The sequence below is a fragment of the Gobio gobio genome (assembly GCF_949357685.1).
Source record: "Gobio gobio genome assembly, chromosome: 17".
NCBI lineage: Eukaryota > Metazoa > Chordata > Actinopteri > Cypriniformes > Gobionidae > Gobio > Gobio gobio.
Window position 1 is genome coordinate 11,807 of NC_137110.1, and position 23,467 is coordinate 35,273.

The 23,467-nt window shown below is 39.0% G+C and overlaps 1 protein-coding gene across 1 annotated transcript in view; it reads left to right on the plus strand.

The window, feature by feature from the left end:
* Positions 1-219: 219 nt before the first annotated feature.
* The window catches only part of LOC307141239 (uncharacterized protein), a gene marked incomplete at its 5' end in the record, with an annotated part of 30,522 nt that continues 7,274 nt past the window's right edge, over positions 220-23,467 (plus strand). Inside the window, 4 exons of the mRNA XM_079841295.1 lie at positions 220-319; positions 457-879; positions 5,555-5,648; positions 6,843-7,663. Coding sequence (XP_079697421.1) covers positions 220-319; positions 457-879; positions 5,555-5,648; positions 6,843-7,663 — 1,438 coding nt within the window. The remainder of the gene's footprint in view (positions 320-456; positions 880-5,554; positions 5,649-6,842; positions 7,664-23,467) is intronic.

Consider the following 23,467-nt stretch of genomic DNA (forward strand, 5'->3'; position numbering starts at 1 on the left):
ACTGGCAGTATGTCTAAGGTATGGATCCATATGAGCGAGCGAGCGCGCGCACACACACACACACGGTCTTGGTGTGCTATAATTATAGCTGTGATTTAATAATATTTGTAGTATTTTAGATACAATAATATTTGTATATTTAATAGTAGGTATCTGAGCACTGGCGATTCATTCACCACCATTGCCAGCATTTTTAGGTTGGGCATCAGCACTGTAGGGATGACTGTGAGGGAGACTTGTGACCAAATCTGGCTGCAACTCAAGGACACTTACATGCCAACTCCAACAGAGGACATCTGGAAGCACAGGAGGCGAGGAGGTTTAATGAAATATGGAACTTCCCTAATTGTATTGGCGCTCTCGATGGGAAGCATGTCAAGATTGAGGCCCCCGCAAACACAGGTTCCCTTTTTTTTAATTATAAAGGCACCTTTTCCATTGTCCTCCTCACATTAGTAGATGCTGATTACCGTTTCCTGGCCATCGATGTGGGGAGCTATGGTGGGGACAGCGATGGAGGCATTTTTGCAAATTCTGCGCTGGGAAGGGCCCTCCAGCGTGAGACCCTGAATGTTCCACCCCCACTGGAGCTCCCATCTGCACCTGAATTGGTGAAGGTCAACCACATTATCGTAGCAGACGGGACCTTTCCCATGAAGCCATATCTGCTCCGACCCTACGGTGGAAAGCACCTTGAAGAAGACAAGCGCATCTTCAACCTCCTATTAAGAGCACGTCGCATCTCAGAAAATGCGTTTGGCATTCTGACCCAAAGATTCACATTAGAGACACATTCAGACAATATTTTGTCTCGCCTGCTTGCGAGGTACCATGGCAGTATGAGCGTGTGCGGCGTGGACTCACAGTCAGTCACACTGCGTAATGGCTGAGGTAGCTCAGCCCTGAGGTAACCCAGGTGAAAAAAAGTACATTTCTATAATGTACTTAAAGTGCTCTTTTTTCGTGCACTATTTTGTACTTAATATACTAAAAATTCTTCTTTAGTACGTCTTAAGATAATCTTAAGAACATCGAAGTGTACTCAACTGTGCTATTTTGAGACGGCATGAAATATGAACTAAAATGTGCTTTTAATATACTATCTCTGTATTTAGAAAATGTATTTAGTTACCACTTGTAGTGCACTATGGGTTCACATGTACTTCGATGTTCTTAAGATTATCTTAAGAAGTACTAAAGAAGAATTTTTAGTATATTAAGTACAAAATAGTGCACGAAAATAGAGCACTTTAAGTACATTTTACTTTTTTTCACCTGGGGACTGAGGCCCTGAGCATGCAACAATTTGGAATGCCAATTGAACTCTGTCTCCATACCTTAAACATACTGCCAACCCTGTTCACATATATATGTATATACATATACGCACACACACACATTTTTGCATTATTGCACTTTTTGTAGTTGTTAGTATTTAAATATTATAAAGAAAAACAGCAAAAGACCAATGAATGACTTATTTCTTGTTTATTCTGCATCCAAAAGAACTTGCTGCCCAAAAGAACCTAAATTCAAGTAAACGGTTAAAAAATGCTTTTGCATTAAAAAACAAAAACAAAGAATATTTAGAGGTATTTTAAATTCATTAATACAAAAACCGTGATGCTCAGAAGAGCAGAACCTGAATAAATGTAAACATTAAAGTTTTTCTGCATATCAAAAATAAACAATGCAACATTAATCCCTAGTTAAACAGGAATAATGTATTGGTAACATTAATTACCTTAAAACTATTAAAAAAAATAAAATTGCTGTGAAATGATTATTTAAACATAGTAATTTAAATCACAGAGAACGGTAGGTTGGATCCTGGGCAAACTGCTGATAATAAACCCCTCCGAAGGCAACATCGTGAAATAACTCCTGCATTTTTATTTTTAAATATGAAAGTTTCTCGGGGGCGAGTCTCCTCATGCATGGGGCCAAGCTGGAGAGAAAGGTAGAAACCTCATCATTTTGAAGCTCCTCCAAGACCTGACGCTTCTGTCTCTCTTTCTCTCTTTTTTTCATCCCTTGCTTGTTTCCATTGACAGTACCTCGCTAAACCATCATCACTCTCTGCCTGCGTCTTCTTTCTTTTGGCACCGTGGCTACATGGAGTTGTGCATACCTCGCTCTCTGTTTCCGTTACTACACTTTCACGCTCTGTCTGTGTTCCATTCTCTTCCTCCTCCTCCTCCTCCTCTTCCTCCTCATCATTATCAATCAGGATATTACCATCTGACCTGTTGGAAGTAGGCTATCTGAGTTATGAAATGAATGCACTCTGCACTACATTGTACTCTGCAAGCATAATATTTCTGTGGTGCATTTCTGGATAGCTAACATTACCTTCTTCTAGCCAAAGAATATTTTAGAAAGGACATTGCATCCATATGGACCCAATTTTTTCTTTTGCTGGCCCCCTGTCCGCTTCTGCCCTGTTCCTCTTTTTTTTGACGGACATACGTGTACCTCAGGTTGCGCCACATTTTCTTCACTGCTTCAACTAACATCATACAAAACAAGGGAAATTATTACATGCAAACAGTCATTTAGGTGACCAGGGAATTCCTGCAGCTCTTTGGGTTATTTTGGAATTCCGCCTGAAATTGGACATACCCAAATCTGATGGCTCCCCTTACCCGCATACAGTGAAGTAAATGCAAAATAGTGGTGTCGTTTTAAAGGAAAACCCTTTAAAAAAACTAAATAAAGTGTCAAATGTAATAAAAAGTATTATATGTGTTCAAAATATAAAAAATAACCACAAAAACTAGGCGCTTGTATTTTTTTTCTCTTTGAATCCTCTCTTTGAAAGTGTATAACTCTGGACTTGTGTGACACTGCTACCTATTGTAAGTTCCATTTGATTACACTAGATGTCAGAAAACACAGGGAAAAAGAATTAATTGTCTAACATTTTGCTTTCAAAAGTTAAATCTATGAAACCAAAGGAAGGCAAAGTGGATTTTTTGTGGATTTTTGGAGTTTCCAAAGTCCCGGCTGCAAAAACAAGCTATTACAAGGAATTTTACACCAAAAATCCCACTTTTACTACTTACTAAAAGCACTTCCCAAACATGTTTCATTTTCTTTTTCCTCAAATAGGCACATTTAATGAATGAATGACATTACCAACAAGATACTTGAGCGTTTTGTACACCCTGTATTTTGAAATCAATACCTACCATCCTTTCCAAGCTTCTCTGCTATCGTCAGCCACAATCTCTCTTTGTATTCTGTATCTTTATAATCTGCACTTTGCTTTTCATACAGTGCTTTGTGCTGCGAGACTAAAAATATTAGTTTATCAGACGCCATTTTCGCTTTGACAATCGCTTACGGTGGGTCTCAGTTGTCAAATGTCTCTCAAAATGTGTTTTTATGGATGCGAAAAACGCAGAAAATCGAACCTGTTCCGAATTTTTTTTTTGACGGACGAAAATTTCGGAGGCAGTGTGCAAGCGTGATTGACATAACGTGAGGTCGAATTTATTTTTTACCTACGAAAATTTTGCATGGGAATTTCGGACTCAGTGTGCAAAGGCCTTAAGTCTTCAATGTCAAGGGTCATTTGTGTGAGTTGTAGTGACTGAAATCGCTCACTAATGAGTGAACACAGACCCCATTCACACCTGCTCCAGTTTCTATTATATGTATTAAAATCTGCCAGTTCTATAAATGTCCTGTTTATATGTGATACACAAATAAATAATTATTTCTTCATATTGTATTGTATTAATGTGTTTCCCTGAAAGTATATTTTAAGATTAATTTATAAAGTGGCGATTGCTGGTTGTTGTTTTATAAGACTACATTAACATATGTGGGCCTAATAAATGATACGACACCAGAGGTGGACAGTAACGAAGTACATTTACTTGAGTACTGTACTTAAGTACACTTTTTGAGTATCTGTACTTTACTGGAGTATTATTTTTTAGGGATACTTTTACTTTAACTTCACTACATTTGGAAGACAAAAATCGTACTTTTTACTCCACTACATTTCTATCAAGGTCCTCAAAGTCGAAAGTCGTTTCTGTAGCAGCTTTAAAAGTCAGTGGATGATTTTTTTTCTTCTTTAAAAGTTTTTTTTGTTGTTTTTTTGCAGACAGCCTATCAGTAATCACTCTTGATAGGGTCATGTGAAGTTTCCCAAAAAAGTTTTAACACTGATCAGTTTACAGCAAAATGGAAGAAGACGGTTCCTTGGCACAGTGTGTGCACCCTTGGCCACACTTAAAAAGTATGTTTCAGTTTTCTCAAAAGATTAAAGATTAGTTTAGTTGGCATACAAGAGAAGAGTAAACAGTTGGGAGAATATCAGATGCGTATTAGAGTATAGGGTCCATGCATTCAGCCTTAAAGTGACAGCAGCTTTGTAAAGAGCTTTGTAACTTTTATACAAGAAATTGAAAATTTCAATACTTGTATAAAGGTTACAATGCTCTATACAAATGTAAAGAAATTAGTTTAAGGTGGTCGTATGCTAGCATGTCGGATAGAGCATCACTGACTGGCTTAAACCACCTTGGTGGCATAATGTGCATTTATACAACAATGCAACAATAATAAATTAATGCATTGACATAAAAAAGGAAATTTACTTTTGATACTTAAGTATTTTTAAAAACAAATACTTCTGTACTTTTACTTAAGTAAAAATCTGTTTTTAGAACTTTCACTTGTAACGGAGTAATATTTGACTAGTAGTACTTTTACTCTTACTCAAGTAATAGAGTTGTGTACTTTGTCCACCTCTGTACGACACACAAATCTTGTCACTCATTGTATTTACTCACAAAAGAAGAAAAATCTGTCATTTCCTCATCCTCACATTATTCCAATCTAAACCTGTGTGACTTTCTTTCCTCTGTTGAACACAACCAGGTGTTAATGTTAACCTCAGTCAGGAGATTTTAAGCACAACGTTCCTTATTCACCAAAGAAAGTGAATGATGGATAAGGATCATTAACGTTAAGGTCTAACAAAGTCTGAAATAACAAGAAAGTGTTCAATGGTAACAGCTTTTTCATTGTTTGTAGAGGTCATGTAAAATGTCATGTAAAAAGTACACTGATAGTCCCTGTTCTGTCTGCTATGGTGCAGTTTTTGACTTCTCATCCCGCTCCATATGCAGTAACCGGCGCATCAGTGGTGTATTGCTGCCCTCCTCAGTTCATTTAAAGAATTCATAGATTCATTAGATTTATTAGATTATATCCTTATATATAATCCAGTCATGTGCAAAAAGTTGATAACATTTTTTGTTTGTCTCATATTCCTTATTACTAAGTAATGATTTCTTTATGATGTCAGAACACCACACCAAGAGAAATGTCTGTCTACTAGTTTTACCAAATCCCTGTATTAAAATTAAAACAGTGACAAATGTGATAAAAACAAACATGTTTGTTTGAGTGTTTTTCACAATATTGTAAAAACGTATTAATGTTTTTATCAAGTTACCATGTGTCCTTACAACATTACATAAATGTAAATTACCATATTAGACATATGAATTTCTATGCTCTTCTGGGATTTTAGACTCAGCAGTGAACGGGACTTTTATTTTGGTATCTAAGAGTGACATCATAAGGCCGCGCCACTCCTGCATCTGTTGGGATTCTGCTGAAGGAAGGTTTGTGTTTTGAGCGTTTAAAGTGTTTAAAGCGAAGCAGAATGAATGATGTATTATTAAATGTAACACTGCATTGCTTTATCTAACATTTATCAGCGTCGTGTGAGTAAAGTAACAGAATAAACTCATGAGTAACAGAAGAAGCGTCTCATTTCGCTCTTTATGATGAATCAGTTCAAACATGAGTTCAGTCTCTGGCGAGTAACGAGAGAACCGGAGCTTTAGACTCTCCGAGTAAATTGAACCGATTGATTCACAACAAATGATTCAGTGATTCGAAGCGCTGCATTTCTATCTCGATTTCATTATGAAATCTGCAATAAAGAACATAAAGTCATTATTTGAATCAAGACGGGAGAACAAGTTAAATAAATCATTAAATAGCTACAAAACATTAAATAGAAATGCTGAGTATATTAAGGATTTGTATAATTTGTATTCTTTTATTAATTTGTTGTGTTCATTTTGATCATTTGTCTCATCAGGGGTCCGTTCTTCATACCTCGCTTCTGAAATTATTCAGATGCCAGATCTTCTAATCTTAGAACTATTTCTAATTTGGTTCTTCAAACGAGTTTGTGTATTATGTTAAAATATCTGGATTAAATTGTCTGAGATTACTGTGTTCACTGAAGAGGGCAGATATATCGATAATCCAAACCACAATTGGCTTCAAGACCTTATGAAAAACTTGACAAATTTCTGGAGCTTCATAAAGAAAACAGCCAAGCAACCAAAATTACATAAATCCATATTATAATAGATCCTTATTATAATAGATAAATGAAATGTGCAGTTTTATCCCCCCAGTCATTTATATTAACGATTTCTAGTATTTGTACAGGCTTTACATTTTTATTTTAATGTTGTAATTAGCAATTCATTTAATTTGACCTTTGAAGCAGATTTGTTACGTGTCAGCATTAATATACTAAAACATATATCTATCTAATAAAGTTTCTTAGGATCAAGATCAAGTTCTCTGCATCTCATGGGCTGCATTAAGCCATCCCAAAATCATTATTGCCCCTGGTTCAGTAATGAACTCTTGTAATAACGGAGTTAGCGATGTATGAAGAGCAGACCCCAGAGCAATTAGTTCCATTAACTGGACGACTGAACTAGAGCTCATTGAGACACTCAGAGATTAAGGGATTTATTTTTCTTTCTGTTAATTATTCTCCTCTTAAACAGGACAGAGTGTTCAAACACTGAAAAACTCCTGCTGAAGCACGAGATCCACGTCTACATAAAGATGGAGTTCATTAAAGAGGAGATTGAAGACATGAAGATTGAGGAAACATTGAGAGTGAAACATGAAGAAACTGAGGAACAAACAGAGAAAGAGGAGAGAGAAGAGATGAAGATTGAGGAAACATTGAGAGTGAAACATGAAGAAACTGAGGAACAAACAGAGAAAGAGGAGAGAGAAGAGATGAAGATTGAGGAAACATTGAGAGTGAAACATGAAGATACTGAGGAACAAACAGAGAAAGAGGAGAGAGAAGAGATGAAGATTGAGGAAACATTGAGAGTGAAAAATGAAGATACTGAGGAACAAACAGAGAAAGAGGAGAGAGAAGAGATGAAGATTGAGGAAACATTGAGAGTGAAACATGAAGATACTGAGGAACAAACAGAGAAAGAGGAGAGAGAAGAGATGAAGATTGAAGAAACATTGAGAGTGAAACATGAAGATACTGAGGAACAAACAGAGAAAGAGGAGAGAGAAGAGATGAAGATTCAGGAAACATTGAGAGTGAAACATGAAGATACTGAGGAACAAACAGAGAAAGAGGAGAGAGAAGAGATGAAGATTGAAGAAACATTGAGAGTGAAACATGAAGATACTGAGGAACAAACAGAGAAAGAGGAGAGAGAAGAGATGAAGATTGAAGAAACATTGAGAGTGAAACATGAAGATACTGAGGAACAAACAGAGAAAGAGGAGAGAGAAGAGATGAAGATTGAAGAAACATTGAGAGTGAAACATGAAGATACTGAGGAACAAACAGGTTGGTTTCATTCTCAAAGCTCAATCATTTGATCTTATTAAAATGTCCATCTCTAGAGAAATTAATGATATTTTTGAAGAGTCCTGATTTAAAGCAGTTTTATTTGACATGGAGTGGGTCGCCTCATGTGGACAGACATGTTGAGATCACATGACTTGACAAACACTAATACTGCCTTCAAACTGAGAAGATCCAATATTATGAGACGATATTAACCCCTATATCTACTTTCTACTAAGTTTACATTAACAATCCTCACACCATCTAGAGGATGAGAAGCGTTGAAGAAATGGCCAAACCTTCCATGGTAACTTGGTTGCACGTCTATTGGTGACTATTTTGTAATTTTCTGTTTATTGTGAGTGAGTTATTGGATGATCTGGGAATGAGTTGAATAATTAGGTCAGGTGTGATGGATCATGCTGATATAAATTGTCCCTTGCTGTTAACTTGTTGTTTGCCTGAAAAAGACCTTCAGGTTGAAATGTTGCTTATTTTATTACATTTAATTTTAGGAGTCACAGTGGCAGTGTGAATAAAATAAAGCACATAAATAAAATATATAGGCTAACAAGCACAAATATGGTCAATTATAACTAGGGCTGCAAGATTTGGGGAAAATATCTAATTGAGATTATTCTGGTTAAAATTGCGATTTAAAATGTGATGATTATTATTATTTAAAAAAAAATTACAAATGAAAAGTGGATATAAAATTTTTTGTTTATATTAATATGACTAATAATAATTTTGATTATTATTATTGCTAAATAAAAATAAGAACTATTACTATTACAATAACATTCATTATTAAAAAATTAATATAGAGGATTTAAGAATAAATATTACAGTATAATAATAATATTTATATTTTACAGAAAACTAAAAAATGATGGGTTACCTGTTAATATGCAGACAGCCTATGACTAAAAATCATTAGAAATCATCTGTGCTTTTTATCTGTGATAGTCTATGTTTCTAATATGAAATATGAGCCTCTTGCATCCACTGTGGGGATTAAAACTCCTGTACATTGAAGAAAAACAAATGGATTTTCATATACATTTATTTAGAGAAGTTTTATTTTTCTTATTTTCTACCCAAAAGTTTAATTAATACTGGAGGCCAGAGGGCGCCCTCGAGCAGAAACTCCACATTTGCGTCAGAGAAGTAATTGTTTTCAGGAAATCCCTATGGGAAATCCCTAATGTGAAGCTCCTGTAGGCTGAATAAAACGCAGATAGAAACGCTTTGACTGATTAAACATGAAGATAATACTATAAATACAAGATATGGTGTATTTAAGTTCTGCAAGCCTTCTCGGGTATTTTCATAATAATAAAGTATTCAGTGCTGATTGACATTCTGTGATAAGAAGTCACATCTGCTCGACTGACTATATGAAGTGAGTTAAAACATATTTTGTTGAACAACAGGTTTATGAACATTTCACATTACTAGTTTGTGAAGATAATTGTTATAAGCGACTCAAACGGAGCAGCGTTTAATCCTGTTCACAGAGCCGCTCTTCACTGAAACACTGGGCATATATTTATTTAATTAAAATCGCAGCCTTTGCGCTTTCATAATCGCACATAACCCAAATCGCGATTGCGGTTCGATTTCGATTAACCGTGAAGCCCTAATTATAACTGACTGTCACTATTGTTTTTCTCCCTCTGATCTCATTTTTGTCATATTATGAGAAAGAAACACAAGTTCATTTCATCCTTCTTCCTGCTGCTCTTCCTCAATGGCCATCAGCATAGCGAAGCAAAGTGAACGGCTTTTGAAGCAGGTCGGGAGAACATGCTTGTAAGTTTTGAACATATTCTTTAGTTCTGTTGCATGGCTTAAAGTTGTAGCTATTTTCTAGAACAGTGTTTATTCTCCTAGTATTATTGTATTTTATTCTGTCTGTCAGTAATTTATTACTGTCATAGTAAATTGCATTTGAATAAGTTATTACTGAGCGAGCGTTTTGCACTTAAGTTGCCCTATATCCAGGCAGAAATTAGTATTGATTTGAAGCCATTCACGGGCTATCATCATCTGCGCGTTGAAGTGTAATTATCAGAGCCAGCTGATCTCACTCAGCAGCGAATAGTTTCTATTTAACGAGCGTTCCATAGCTGGCGCGGAAGCGTCTTCAGCCTCCGCGTGTGAAGACCGACGCGGGTAAAGACATCTGTATTCGACTCTTCCTCTGCGTGACTCCTCCGAGGCTGGGACTCCGATAAGGCACCGAGTTATCTCCATTCTTCTCCTTTCATCTTCCTTTCCTCTCTCTAACCATGTGCGTCCACTCCATTCCCGTTATCTCTCAACCACGCCCCACTATTACACGTAGACGGCACCGTAACACTGCTAATCTACGTCCTGTTCCCTCCTCTTCTAATGCCCCTCCCTCTCTTTCTTTTTCTGTGGGGCTATGGAATTGTCAGTCAGCTGTCAATAAAGCTGACTTCATTCCAGCCTTTGCCACTCAATCCGCTCTCAAAATCCTGGCCTTGACTGAGACCTGGGTCCGTCCAGAAGACTCAGCAACACCTGCTGCTCTCTCTAATAACTTCTCTTTCTCCCACACCCCTCGCCAGACTGGGAGGGTGGGGGCACGGGTCTTCTCATTTCCAACAATTGGAAATACTCATCGCACACAGCTCTTTGCAATAACAACACATTTGAATATCATGCTATAACGCTTACAACTCCCACTAAACTCCATATTGTAGTCATTTACCGCCCCCCAGGTCCACTGACCACCTTTGTCCATGAACTAGATGTTCTGCTGTCCTCATTTCCAGAGGATGGCTGCCCACTCATAGTACTCGGCGACTTCAACATTCACCTGGACAAATCTTATGCTTCAGATTTCCACTCCCTCCTAGCTTCATTCGACCTCAAATGCCTCATCACGTCACATACCCACAAATCTGGTAACCATCTGGACCTCATTTACACATGCAGCTGCTCTACTGACAGCATTTTTTGTCAAACCTCTACACATGTCAGATCATTTCTACATCACAATCTTCAACTTACTACTCATGCACCACCAGTTCCTCCACCAGTTACTTTCAGACGAAACCTGCGCTCACTCTCTCCTTCTCATCTCGCCTCTGCTCTGTCATCCTCCCTTCCCTCATCCACACAATTCTCCTCCATGGATGTTAACACTGCAACTGACACTTTATGCTCTACTTTAACTTCTTGTCTAGACAATATCTGCCCTCTTTCCTTAAGGCCAGCACGAGTTACTCCCTCTAACCCTTGGTTATCTGATGTTATTCGTGAACACCGGACGATACTCAGGGCAGCAGAGAGGAAGTGGCATAAATCAAACCACCCATCTTATCTAGCTAAGTATCAGTCTTTGCTCTCATCCTTCTCGGATGAAATACATGCAGCTAAATCTTCTTATTTCCAAAACAAGATCAGCAGCACCCCAAACTCATGCACACTTTTCAGAACATTCAACTCTCTGCTCTGTCCTCCTCCACTACCTCCCACCACCTCCCAATCTCCAGACGACTTTGCACAATTCTTAACAAAAAAAACAACAACTATCAGCAATCAGTTCTCACCCCCGCGCACTGTGGATTTTAGATCATCCACTTCCACGACCGAACATACTCTCTCCTCATTTTCCACACTCACTGAGGCCGAAGTATCTAAACTTCTCCTGTCCTCTTGATCCCATTCGCTCACACCTCCTTCAAGCCATCTCTCCTACACTCCTACCAGCACTCACACACATCATCAACACATCTCTCTGCACTGGCACGTTCCCTACCACTTTCAAGCAGGCTCGGGTAACTCCACTGTTTAAGAAACCCACTTTAATTGCATCACTCATAGAAAACTACAGACCTGCCTCTCTCCTACCATTCATAGCGAAAACTCTTGAACGAGTTGTTTTCAACCAGGTTTCATCCTTCCTCTCACAGAATAATCAGCTGGACGTTAACCAATCCGGTTTCAAAAGGGGCCACTCCACAGGGACTGCACTACTGTCGGTCACTGAAGCCCTGCGGCTAGCTAAAGCTGACTCCAAATCATCAGTCCTCGTCCTCCTTGATCTATCTGCTGCCTGCGACACGGTCAATCATCAAATTCTTCTGTCCACCCTCTCATCACTGGGCATCACAGGGACTCGGCTCCATTGGTTTGAGTCTTATCTCACAGGTAGGTCCTTCAAGGTTGCCTGGAGAGGAGAGGAATCCCAAGCACATAAACTGACCACGGGGGTTCCTCAGGGCTCAGTGCTTGGACGTCTCCTTTTCTCCATTTACACTACTTCTTTAGGTCCCATCATACAGGCACATGGCTTCTCATACCACTGCTATGCTGATGACACTCAGCTCTACCTTTCATTCCAACCAGACGACCCCACAGTAGCTGCACGAATCTCCAGCTGTCTGGCTGACAGCTCTGCATGGATGAGTAAAAATCACCTACTGAGTTCCTCATCTTCCCCGCCAGTCCCACTATGCAACATGACTTCACCATCCAGTTAGGTACATCCCTGATTTCCCCTTCAAAGTCAGTCAGAAATCTTGGAGTAACATTTGATGACCAGTTGTCCTTCAGAGAACACATTTCTAAGACAGCTTGCTCGTGCAGGTTTGCGTTCTACAACATCAGGAAGATCAGACCGTTCCTAACAGAGGACGCAACACAGCTTCTTGTCCAGGCCCTGGTTATTTCTAGACTTGACTACTGCAATGCGCTTCTGGCTGGACTCCCCTCTTGTGCGATCCAAACACTTCGAACGATCCAGAATGCAGCGGCACGTCTGGTCTTCAACGAGCCCAAAAGGACCCACGTCACACCACTCTTCATCTCTCTGCACTGGCTACCACTCGCTGCTCGCATCAAGTTTAAGGCACTGACGCTTGCCTACAGATCCACCACGAGCTCTGCTCCTGCATACTTTGACTCGATTCTACAAATCCACACCCCCACTAGAAGCCTTCGTTCAGCTAAGGAGCGAAGGCTTGTGGTACCATCACAGAGAGGCAAAAAATCCCTTTCCAGAACATTTTCATTCAACGTTTCCAGCTGGTGGAACGATCTGCCCACCGCCATCCGAAACGCTGATTCGAAACTAAAAACTCATCTCTTCCGTGAGCACTTAACATCATAAAAAAAAAAAAAATCCTCTTTCTTCCCTTTTCCCTTCCTACTCTAGCTTGTGCTACGCTGAGAAACGTACACGGACTAAGTATTTCTGGCACTTGTTGTGCTCACTCGACTCTTCATGACCAATCGCTTATTGTACCCCTAAGTTGTAAGTCGCTTTGGGTAAAAGCGTCTGCTAAATGAATAAATGTAAATGTAGATATCTCCACCTGCTTTTCCCTTTTTTTTTTCTTTGGTGTGACTCACTTTCCTCTGTAGCTTACTACTGGCAGGATCGCTTTCTGGAACAGCTTCTGCAGATAAACTTTTAGCCAGATCCAAAACCGTTAAGTATGCCTCTTCCTTTTTCTCTGCATATCAGCTCTTCAAACGTGGGTCTAAAACAGCAGCTTTGGTATAAATGCTGGTCGCAATATTCCCCGTCAGTTCCCATCTTTTGTCAATTTTTCTGTTAGTGTTTATTTATTACTTCATATTTATTAACATGGGCACTGTGGCTGACAGAGATGCATTTTCTTCCCGCGAGAGCAGCTCGGTGAGAGTGATCATAGGTTTCAGCACTGACACACTGTTCTCCGCTGTCCGCCACTGTGTTGTTGTGAGACCGTTTGGTAGTAAGCACAGCTTTAACAGGCAATCTCTGTTCCAGGGGAAAAAGCTTTTCCAATTGTCTATGAACCTTATGTTATTCTGCACACAACACTTAGACAACCAGCCATTGAGTGATGATAGTTTGCTAAGTATCTCATCCCTCTGGTGAACATGAAGTGGGCCAGAGCATATTACAATGGCTAACATCATACTTGTGAGTTCACACACCTCTTTAATCTCCGACTGGCGAAGTCAAACATCATTAGTGCCGACGTGAATAATAATCTTAGAGAATTTACGATTAGCTTTAGCCAGCACTTTTAAATTTGGGTTGATGTCAGGTGCTCTGGCTCTCGGTAAACACGTGACTATGGTGGCTGGTGTCTCTAGTTTCACGTTCTATGTAATAGAATCGCCAATAACTAGGGCACTTTCAACCGGACACTCAGTAGGTGCGTCACTGAGTGGGGAGAACCTGTATGATGATCCGCAACTATGCCGTCTCTCAGTTGCCCTGCTGCACAGGTACTGTTTTTGCTGGAACCAAACAATGTACAGAGTTCACTAAGCCAGTTGCATCCAAAGCAGTGTCTAAGGCTATTACATTCTTATTATTTTGATTTTAAGTTTTGATCATTGAATAATTTTATTGTTCATCACTCTAAAGCTGCTTTGAAGCAATATGTATTGTATTCAACGGTATTTAAAGCAGCACTAGGTAGGTTTTGCTCTCGGGGTCCCCCTACAGTTGGGAAACAGTATTGTCCTCTACTACTGTCGTAAACTGTCATTCTACATCAGTGGATGCATCGCACGTGCATTTGTTGACATGAATGGTAAATGGACTGCATTTATATAGCGCTTTTAACAGACCTACGGGCATCCAAAGCGCTTTACAGTTTGCCTCACATTCACCCATTCACACACCGACGGTGGTGTCAGCCATGCAAGGCGCCATCCAGCTCGTCGGGAGCAGCTGGGGTTAGGTGTCTTGCTCATGGACACCTCGACACTTGGTCAGGTGGAACCTGGGATCGAACCACCAACCTTCCGGTTTGTAGACAACCTACATGAACCACTGAGCCACTGCCACCCCAACATGACAACTATAATAGCCCTGAACACTGCAGGAGTTCACATGCAGGTGTTCTGCTTGCGTCGCGTGTGAAATGTCTTCATCCCAGGTACAGTGGCATATGTTTCAGCATGTCATATGAATATAATTTCATGGGTTTTATTTTTTCAAATGCTAAATGATCGCGATGCTCACATTTACAAGCCAGCGTCATTATAGTAGCCTAGTCTATTGGTTACCGTTTTACGGAATCTATATGATACTTCAATTCAATGTTTGAGTGGTAGGTAATAACCATACATCGTCAATATTATAATATCAAGCTACCATAGATTAATCTGCACATTTGAAAAATCGATTTGCATTATAGCTTGAGGCAAGACAAATAAACAAATATCACAGACATGTTAGGTATCCTAAAATATGATTTTGTACGTCTAATTCGTCACGTGACAGCAAGCGACCATGACGTATCTCCTCATTCTCAATTTACTTGCAAGAATGTAGCCCCTCCTCCTTCAGCTCATGTCAACAAGCAAACGCTGGCCCAATGTTGATCCTCATCCTGCCTTTAATCCGATCACTTTCTCGTTTCCTCTTTTTGCTTTCCTCCGACAAAACCTTTGCTTTCTTATTTTTCTGTGCTGCCTCGGCCATGACTATAACATCCGCCAAACAAACTATAGTTTGGCTCGGGCTCGCACGTCCGAATTTAAGGAAGTGGGGGTGGTGGTGGAAGTGACGTATATGCCTTAAAGCAGTCGAATTTTGTAGTTCTTTTTGTTCTCGGGTTACTACCCGAAACCCGAAGTTTAAAAGTACGATTAAAAACGATACAGACCCCGTCAGGCTATGGCAGACGTGTCATTCAACCTATTGTAAGTCGATGTATCATCACAAGAGTGTTGAAAATATATTATGAAGGTTGAAAAGTTACCTAGTGCTGCTTTAAATGAATGAATTAACTTTATTTCTAACTATTACAAAAATAAGAAAGAAACACATAAAATATACACAACAAATATAATAAAACAGAAACAAAAATTCAGCATAATAATCACCCAGTTAGAAAAGGGATAGGCTTATCAGGACCTACCCCCAGTATTTACCTAAACCAAATCACAATCGAACAAGATAAATCAAACGTACCATTTTAAATAATACAGAAACAATACTCCAATGTACATTCTACTTTATCATGCTATGAAGATACAGAAGAACTAACAGAAAAAATTATTCAGGCAGCATTAACAACAGTTTGGAATTATCACTATACCTCCCCACATCTGTACTTATCAAAAATAAATCTTTTGTACGTTTTTTTTTTTTAAATTGCAAAATATTACACTTTGTTTGATCAATTTGTTCAGACTATTCCACAAAATCACCCCACAAATAGAAATATACATACTTTTCGAGCCTTCTGTTGTCTCCAATTTAAATCCCCTCTCAAGTCATAACCCCCCTCTCTATCTGTGAACAGTTGTTGTTCCTGGCAGCTGTTTATTTTTTTGCTTTGTAGATTATTTGTGCCCCAGATCATTAAACTTTAGAGTGTGCAATTTTAAATACAGTAAATTGGTATGCTCACGATAACCTACTTTAATATCCTAATTGCTCTTTTTTGTATTGTGCTTAATGTTTGTAAGGTGGTTTTAACCCCCATACTTCAACACAGTAATTTAAATACGGTAACACAAGTGAACAATACAAAATATAAAGTACTTTTTTATTCAATACATGCCTTGTTTTCCCCATTACTCCAATACTCTGTTCTACTTTTGCTCTGATATATTTAATAGGGGTTTTCCAACAGATAATCAAGAATCACACCCAGAAATTTATTTTCAACATTATTAATTATTACTTTTACTTGTGTATCAGTTTTACGGTTACCAAACAACATAATTTTGGTTTTATCTAAATTTCATCGACAATTTATTTGTCAAACCACATTTTTAACGTATTCATTTCTGTTGTGACCACCTCCAAAAGCTGCTCCAAATTTTCCCCATAACAGAAAATATTAGTATCATCCATAAAATCACAAATTTTAAAGGTCCCATGGCATGGCATTTTTCTATTATTTTATAATGTTTCCTGAGGTGTACTTATATTGTTAGTATGATTTTTACATCATAAAATGTCATAATGTAGAAATATAAGGCATTTTTTCTATACTGCTGTTTGCCCTGTGGCTGAATGCCCTGCTTCAAGAGGCGTGTCTGCTGTGAGACTTCAGTAAAAACGCCCACTGTTGTGATTGGCTGACATCTTTGCATTTGAAATGAGCGGAGAGGGCGTGGTTTAACGAGGTCTACCAGGCACGAGCAGGCACGAGCTGCTGCCAGAGAGACGGATGGACCTGAGTTCACTTCTCATGAGTTCTCTCAGCACGTCTCAGTTCAGTGAACTGTTGTAGTTACTAGGATATACTTCAGGTTATTAGTTTATTTCTAGTCAGAGGGACTGTCACTCATGTCAGAAAGTTAGTAACTTTAGTAAATTATGGATCAGCGCTGACTGGAGACGCGAACCGTTTAGAACGATTCAGTCCGATTTGGTGAACTGATTCGGTTCACTAAAAAGAACCGGTTCAAAAGAATGATTCGTTCGCGAACCGGACATCACTAATGTACCAGAGACGGAGCGATTGCTAACAAAGTCATTTATAGTAACTACTGAGTTATGAGAGCGATGTGAGCGCGAGTTTATTGTGTTTGTATCTGAGAGTTCTGAATTAACACGAGTCCCAGTCACGCCGAGGCCGTCTTCATCATTATTCTACCAACTTTGTAACACATGTAATGAACCATTACAGCTGTCGATATGAATGAGTTAGTAAGTGTTGATTATAGCATTATTTTTAGATATTTTCCTATCATATGAAAAGCGTCAGTGACACGCATTGAGTACACAGCGCAAACAAAGACACAACAGCAGTAATCAAATGTAATCCAGTTTATTGTGGGGATAGCTAGCCTAGCCCGTATACCCCGCGCTTACCCCCCTTCTGCTTAATCTCGCGCTGCGTTTGGCTCCTCCGCTGTGGGCCAGATGCAGTACTGGGGGTCGGGGATGTTGAAGGCCGACTGGTCAGTGCAGCCTGAGCCTCGGCGTGTGTGAGGTTTATCTCTAAAGATGTGACTCTGCCGATATTGAGCAGAAACTCACAACTGTATGCACAGTATGCACATTTTAGAACAGATAGACGAGATGAGGACGTACAAAAACACTGACTCACAAGATAGAAAACACGAAAACGCCGTTTTGTCGGGAGAGAGAGAAGCCACAGCGTGTGCACGAATAATAAATAATTAGCTACACATCAGAAATGAATTTAGGCTAATAATAGTTTGGGCTCTATTTTGTTAACCTTTAATATTAATATGCAAGTAAGGGCTCCCTATATAGTTTACAGCAATATCTTCAATACACTGTTAGATATAATTTAATTAATTCAAGGACAGACACTTTTTTTCTTCTTCAGTAAGCCACTGTTAAATCTAAAAAGGAATTTTGTAAAACTGTTGTACCGAACCGTGATTTCCAAACCAAGATCCGTACCGAACCGTCAGTTTTATTTTTTGTCATGCGTCACAACACTTCCTTGAATTCCAGGCATTTCCGTGTTGTAAATAAAATCATTTTTTAAATATTAATATGTCATTCTCTTTAAGTCACGCTCAGAAATGTGTCATTTGCATATGACCCCCCCACTGACACTGTCACCGTCACCTTTTTTACTCTGGGGAGTTTGCAGGTCTGATGAAATTATCCAATCTATTTACATACAATTTTCCTAATATTTTAGATAACTGAGAGAGTAAAGACAATGGCCTGTAATTAGTATTGATTACGGATTTCTCTCCAGCTTTATAATGGAATGACTTTAGCAATTTTCATTTTGCTTGGAAATCCGCCTGTTTTGAAAGACAAATTACAAATATAAGTTAACAGTTTTACAATTGCACCAATGACATCCATTTACATTACATTTACATTTAGTCATTTAGCAGACGCTTTTATCCAAAGCGACTTACAAATGAGGGCAATAGAAGCAGCTAGAGCAGTCGAAGGGCAACAATATCAACAATATGCAAGTGCTGTAACAAGTCTCAGTTAATCTAGCACAGAACAGAATGTTTTTTTTATTTTTATAAATAAATTAGACAGACAGACAATGAATAGAATGATAAGTGCTATTCTCGATCAGTCAGGTGCTGCTGGAAGAGATGTGTCTTTAAGTGTTTTTTGAAAATGGCTACAGACTCGGCCGCACGAATTGAGATAGGCAGGTCATTCCACCAGGTGGGAACGGTCCAGGAAAAGTTCAGTGACAGCGATTTCATGCCTCTCTGGTATGGCACCATCCTTAATTAAAGCCATATCAATGTCATTCTAGTCTGTAGACCTTTTATTCTTAAATTTGCTAACAATTTCAATAATCTCCTTTTTCTCAGCTGGTTTCAAAAACATTGAGTTTGGGTTGCTGTCTAAATAATCCACAACCTTCAGCTCACCTTCTGTCTGTGGACTATTAATCTCCTCTGCCAGTTTTGGTCCCACACTTACAAAAAAATAGTTAAACCCATTGACCACATCATTCATGTTGCTTACAGTCCTTTCATTATCTTTAAAATACTGAGGGTGTTTTATATTCTTTATTTTATATTCATAATAATTGTCCTTTTTTTTAAAAGTTTTTTTAAGTGTTATGACATGTCATTTGATCCAAAACATAAACAATATAAAGATCAAAATGTGCTTCTTGGAGCGCCTTGCGATTGCTTAGCGTCTCATTGGTTCCGGACATATGGTATCTGACAGACTGCAGAGTGCGGTGCACGTAAAGTGGCAGAGAAGTTTGTGGAGAGATGATCGGGCCCCAGCAAACTTCCTTGGTCCATTTCATTGCAGACTGTTCCAGTAAAAGAAAGGGCGATGACCAACTCGAAAATGGCAGGAACATTTTTTTAAAAAGTCAAGCTTTAATTGTAAATACGATGCCTCATATATTAGCCCTCTGGTGCTCTTAGGTCATTTCTGACCAGAACATTTTCTGTTTTGAAATGTTAAAAATCACAGCTTCATTGGAATGATATGAAACTTGGTGACTTTTCATGCATTAGGTATGTAAACACACAAAAAAATTGGGGTCATGATTTGAGCATGCAAATTGGTCATAAAAAAAAAAAAGTAGTGTTCATTGTCTTCGGTCATAAATGACCGACCATAGGAAATTAATGGGAAATCGGCAAAAACACAAAAATTCACCGAATATTTGTGTGTACAATCTACAAATCGGCCACAATGTTGAAAAAGGTACACAGCAGTAAAGGGGTGACACTCTAAACATCAAGAGTGTGTTATTGACACATCCACTCACACTTATACACACACACACCTATGAAAAACTGAGCCTATGAACCACATTTTGAATTTTTTTTAATCACAGCTTCATCGGAAAAATATTAAACTTGCTGACATTTCTAGCATTAGGTATGTTAACACCAAAAAAACTGAGGGCATGATTCGAGCATGCTAAGTGGTCGTAAAAAAATGACTCCCACTTGTGCTCTTTGATAAAAAATGACCCCCATAGGAAATGAATGAGAAATCGGCAAAAACACACAAATTCACTGAATATTTTTGTGTACAATCTACAAATCGGCCACAATGCTGAAAAAAAGTACAAAGCAGTAAAGGGGTGACACTCTAAAACATCAAAAGTGTGATATTGACACATCCACTCACACACACACTTATAGACACACACACACCTATGAAAAACTGAACATATGAACTACATTTGGATTTTTTTTAAATCACAGCTTCATCAGAATGATATGAAACTTTAGCCTGGGAAAACCCAGACAACTTCCGGCAAATTTAGATTTGCTCTGCAAGTAGTCTGGCAAAGAGTCCATTCAAACCCATTTCTAATCCCTAGAAATCGCGGCACCAATTAGAAACGTTGGGGCGGGCTTTACAAGATGACGACAGCGCAGCGACGTTGAAGCAGATTTGCCGCCGTGGAGCATCACTCGTTCGAATCAGCTATCGAGTCTGTTTTAAGCGATTTAAACTTTTCCTTTTCGTTAAAACCAGAGCAAAGAACAACACTCGAAGCTTTCATATCTAAAAAAGATGTTATCGCTGTCTTTCCGACTGGATTCGGCAAAAGTCTGATATACCAGCTTGCCCCTTGGTGGATAAAAACGAATGGGTCTTAGCGAGAGCCCTCTGGTAGTGTTAATGTTTTACAAAATATAGTTTTAAGTCCTTTTCAGGCGAGAATGTAGTTGTTTAAAGCTCAAATCTGTGTTTTTTTTATAAAGAGAGCGCCTTTTTGAAAATTTGATCTGCTGTTTTCGGAGTTGTGAGCTCCAGTGGTTCAGCGGCGCTCAATCGCTCATTGAGCCCACCGAGAGGTGCCTTTCCTCGGACAGTCCTTCTGTCGTCTGCCGCTGGCTCTGTCTCTGTAGTGGTTAAACATAAGATATGATTTGTCTCGTCTTGTGTAGATCTAACGGCTGATCTTTACTCTCATTAATCTATAATTAATAACTATAACTAATAATCTATAACTTTATATTTTTAAGATATTAAACTTTACCGTTGTTGTCTCCTAGCGCTGACTTTGACTGAATTGCTTTATTTATTGTATAGCTTCTTATACCTTTTACTTATACTTTTATAATTGCTATTGATGATCACACATAAACTGACATTTAACAAAAAGAGACTGTCATATTTAATTTATTACAGTGATAATCATAGCCTATATTATGTGTTTTTTTTTTATGTAAACGAAAAGAGGCTGGGTTTTTTATATTTCGTTTTGTTATAAACATGCATTGAAGATAATATGCATTCCCTGCACTACATATACAAATATATACTGAGTGATACTGTCAAGAACGCTGCTTGCCCATTAGCAGAGTAGGTGGACTAGTGTCCTCCTGTCCTCGGGAGTTCGTTCTCCGGAGTCAAACTTGGTAAGTCACGGACGCAAGTCAGAAGTTCGCGTACGAAATATGTCATAAAACAGCACTGCCTCATTTCATAAAAAAAAAAAATTCTTAAACAATAGCCACACAAATGTGGTTCAGGCAACGCGTAGCTAGGCCTACATTGATTATCTTATATATTTATAATAAAACAAAGTATAAAACACCCTGTCTCTTTTCGTTTACATTTTAAAAATAATATATTAAAGGGGTGGTAAACCACGATTTCACTATTCTAACTTTAGCTAGCGTCTAATGTTGCTGCTTGAGCATAAACAACATCTGTAAAGTTACAATGTTCAAAGTTTAAAGCAAAGGGAGATATTTGCTTTTAAAGAAATCAGTTTCTAAGAACTACAGCAAACGGCCAGCAGGCGACTACAGACATTCCTCCAGGGTTGGTGACATCAACAGGCTCAATATTTACATAAACCCCTCCTCCGAGAAGATTAAATAAGGGGGGGTGAGGCCATTTTGTATCGCTGCGCTGTTGTGGTATAGTTAGGCTGGAGTGTTGTTGCCGCGATGCCGAGGAAACGCTGTTATTTTCATCCGGATTGCAGGTCTGGGGTACTTGCTCTGTTCAGCCTTCCTTGGGACGGGGGTGCGTTGCAGAGCGTTTAACATACAGCATGTTATATGCACGTGTGTTTGAGTCAGCGTGGAATCAGGCGCGCGCAGGGCTCCTGCAGCACATCTAACAGAGGAAAACATCCACCGTCTTCGCGATTTCAATGCCGGATTTGCACAACGTCAGCTGCGTGAAAAAAACACTGCCGGTGCGTGGATGCACGACGCGCGTGCTGCACATTTCACGGAGGACAACACAAACTTCCACAAACTTTGCGAGTTCAATACAGGATTTGCACAACGGCTTGTCCTGAAAGCTGGATTTACAAACAGAAGCTGTTTACGGGCCACAACCTGTAAGTCTGATTTATATTTCATCGATGTGTTTTCCTGTAATAGGTTGTAGCAAGGAAGTAAACAGATGACAGCGCTGTTCTGCAAACCAGTCTGTTAAATGCTCATTCATACTTAACGTTATCCGACGAACACCTAACGTTACAAACACTAACGTTAAAATCTCAACAGCGAACCTGACATTAGTGTAAATGATTCTTTGATTAGAGCTTTTATGTATTGTTTATCTTCAGGCATGCTAAACATGGTTCTGTGTGTGATTTGTCTAACTTACTAGTTAAAGCCAGTGCTTAGTGTTCGTTTTGGGTTAGTTCTTGCGACAGATATTTGGCTATAATCGTTCTAAAAATACAAAAGTTAAAGTGCCATTCAGTAGCGATCATTATAGATCCGCAGTCTTTACTCTTGAGGACTGAACAGGTTCTGCTCGATCATCTTCACTCAAATGTTCTGGGTCTGATTCGGGCTCATATGGTTTTATTGACGCCGTTGTTTCTAATACTGACCAAAGCACAGCCTCCAGGTAAGGGGCGTGACGTTTCCGACAACCGTGCACTGCGGTTAGCGAATCAGAACACACTAGGCCAGCTAACCAATCAGAGCCCACTGCGTATTTTTGAGGGACCGGCTTCATACAACCCGGAAAGAATCAGACCGTTTTACAAGGAGGGACAGAGCAGTGTAGAATAAAGGTCAAATATATGAAAAATAAGGCAATTTTTTTTTAAACGAAGCATGAACACATGTTACAGTGCACCCCACAAACACAGTCAAGCCTTCAAAAGAATGTGTTTTACCACCCCTTTAAACATTAATATGTGGTTTAGGTAAGGTGACCAGATTTCTGAAATAGAAACCGGGGACATTTCCTATTTGGGAACACAAGTACAGAGAAGAACGCATATTGAGAGACGCCAGAGTTTCTCCATCGCTCTGCATACGTCATCTCCCTCATCGCTCTGATTGGTTTTAGGTCTATCCAATTGCGCCCAGAGGCATTTGAGCGACGCCCGTTGGTGACGCCCCTTTGGAAATGATTTGTCTATGAAGCTTCGCCAG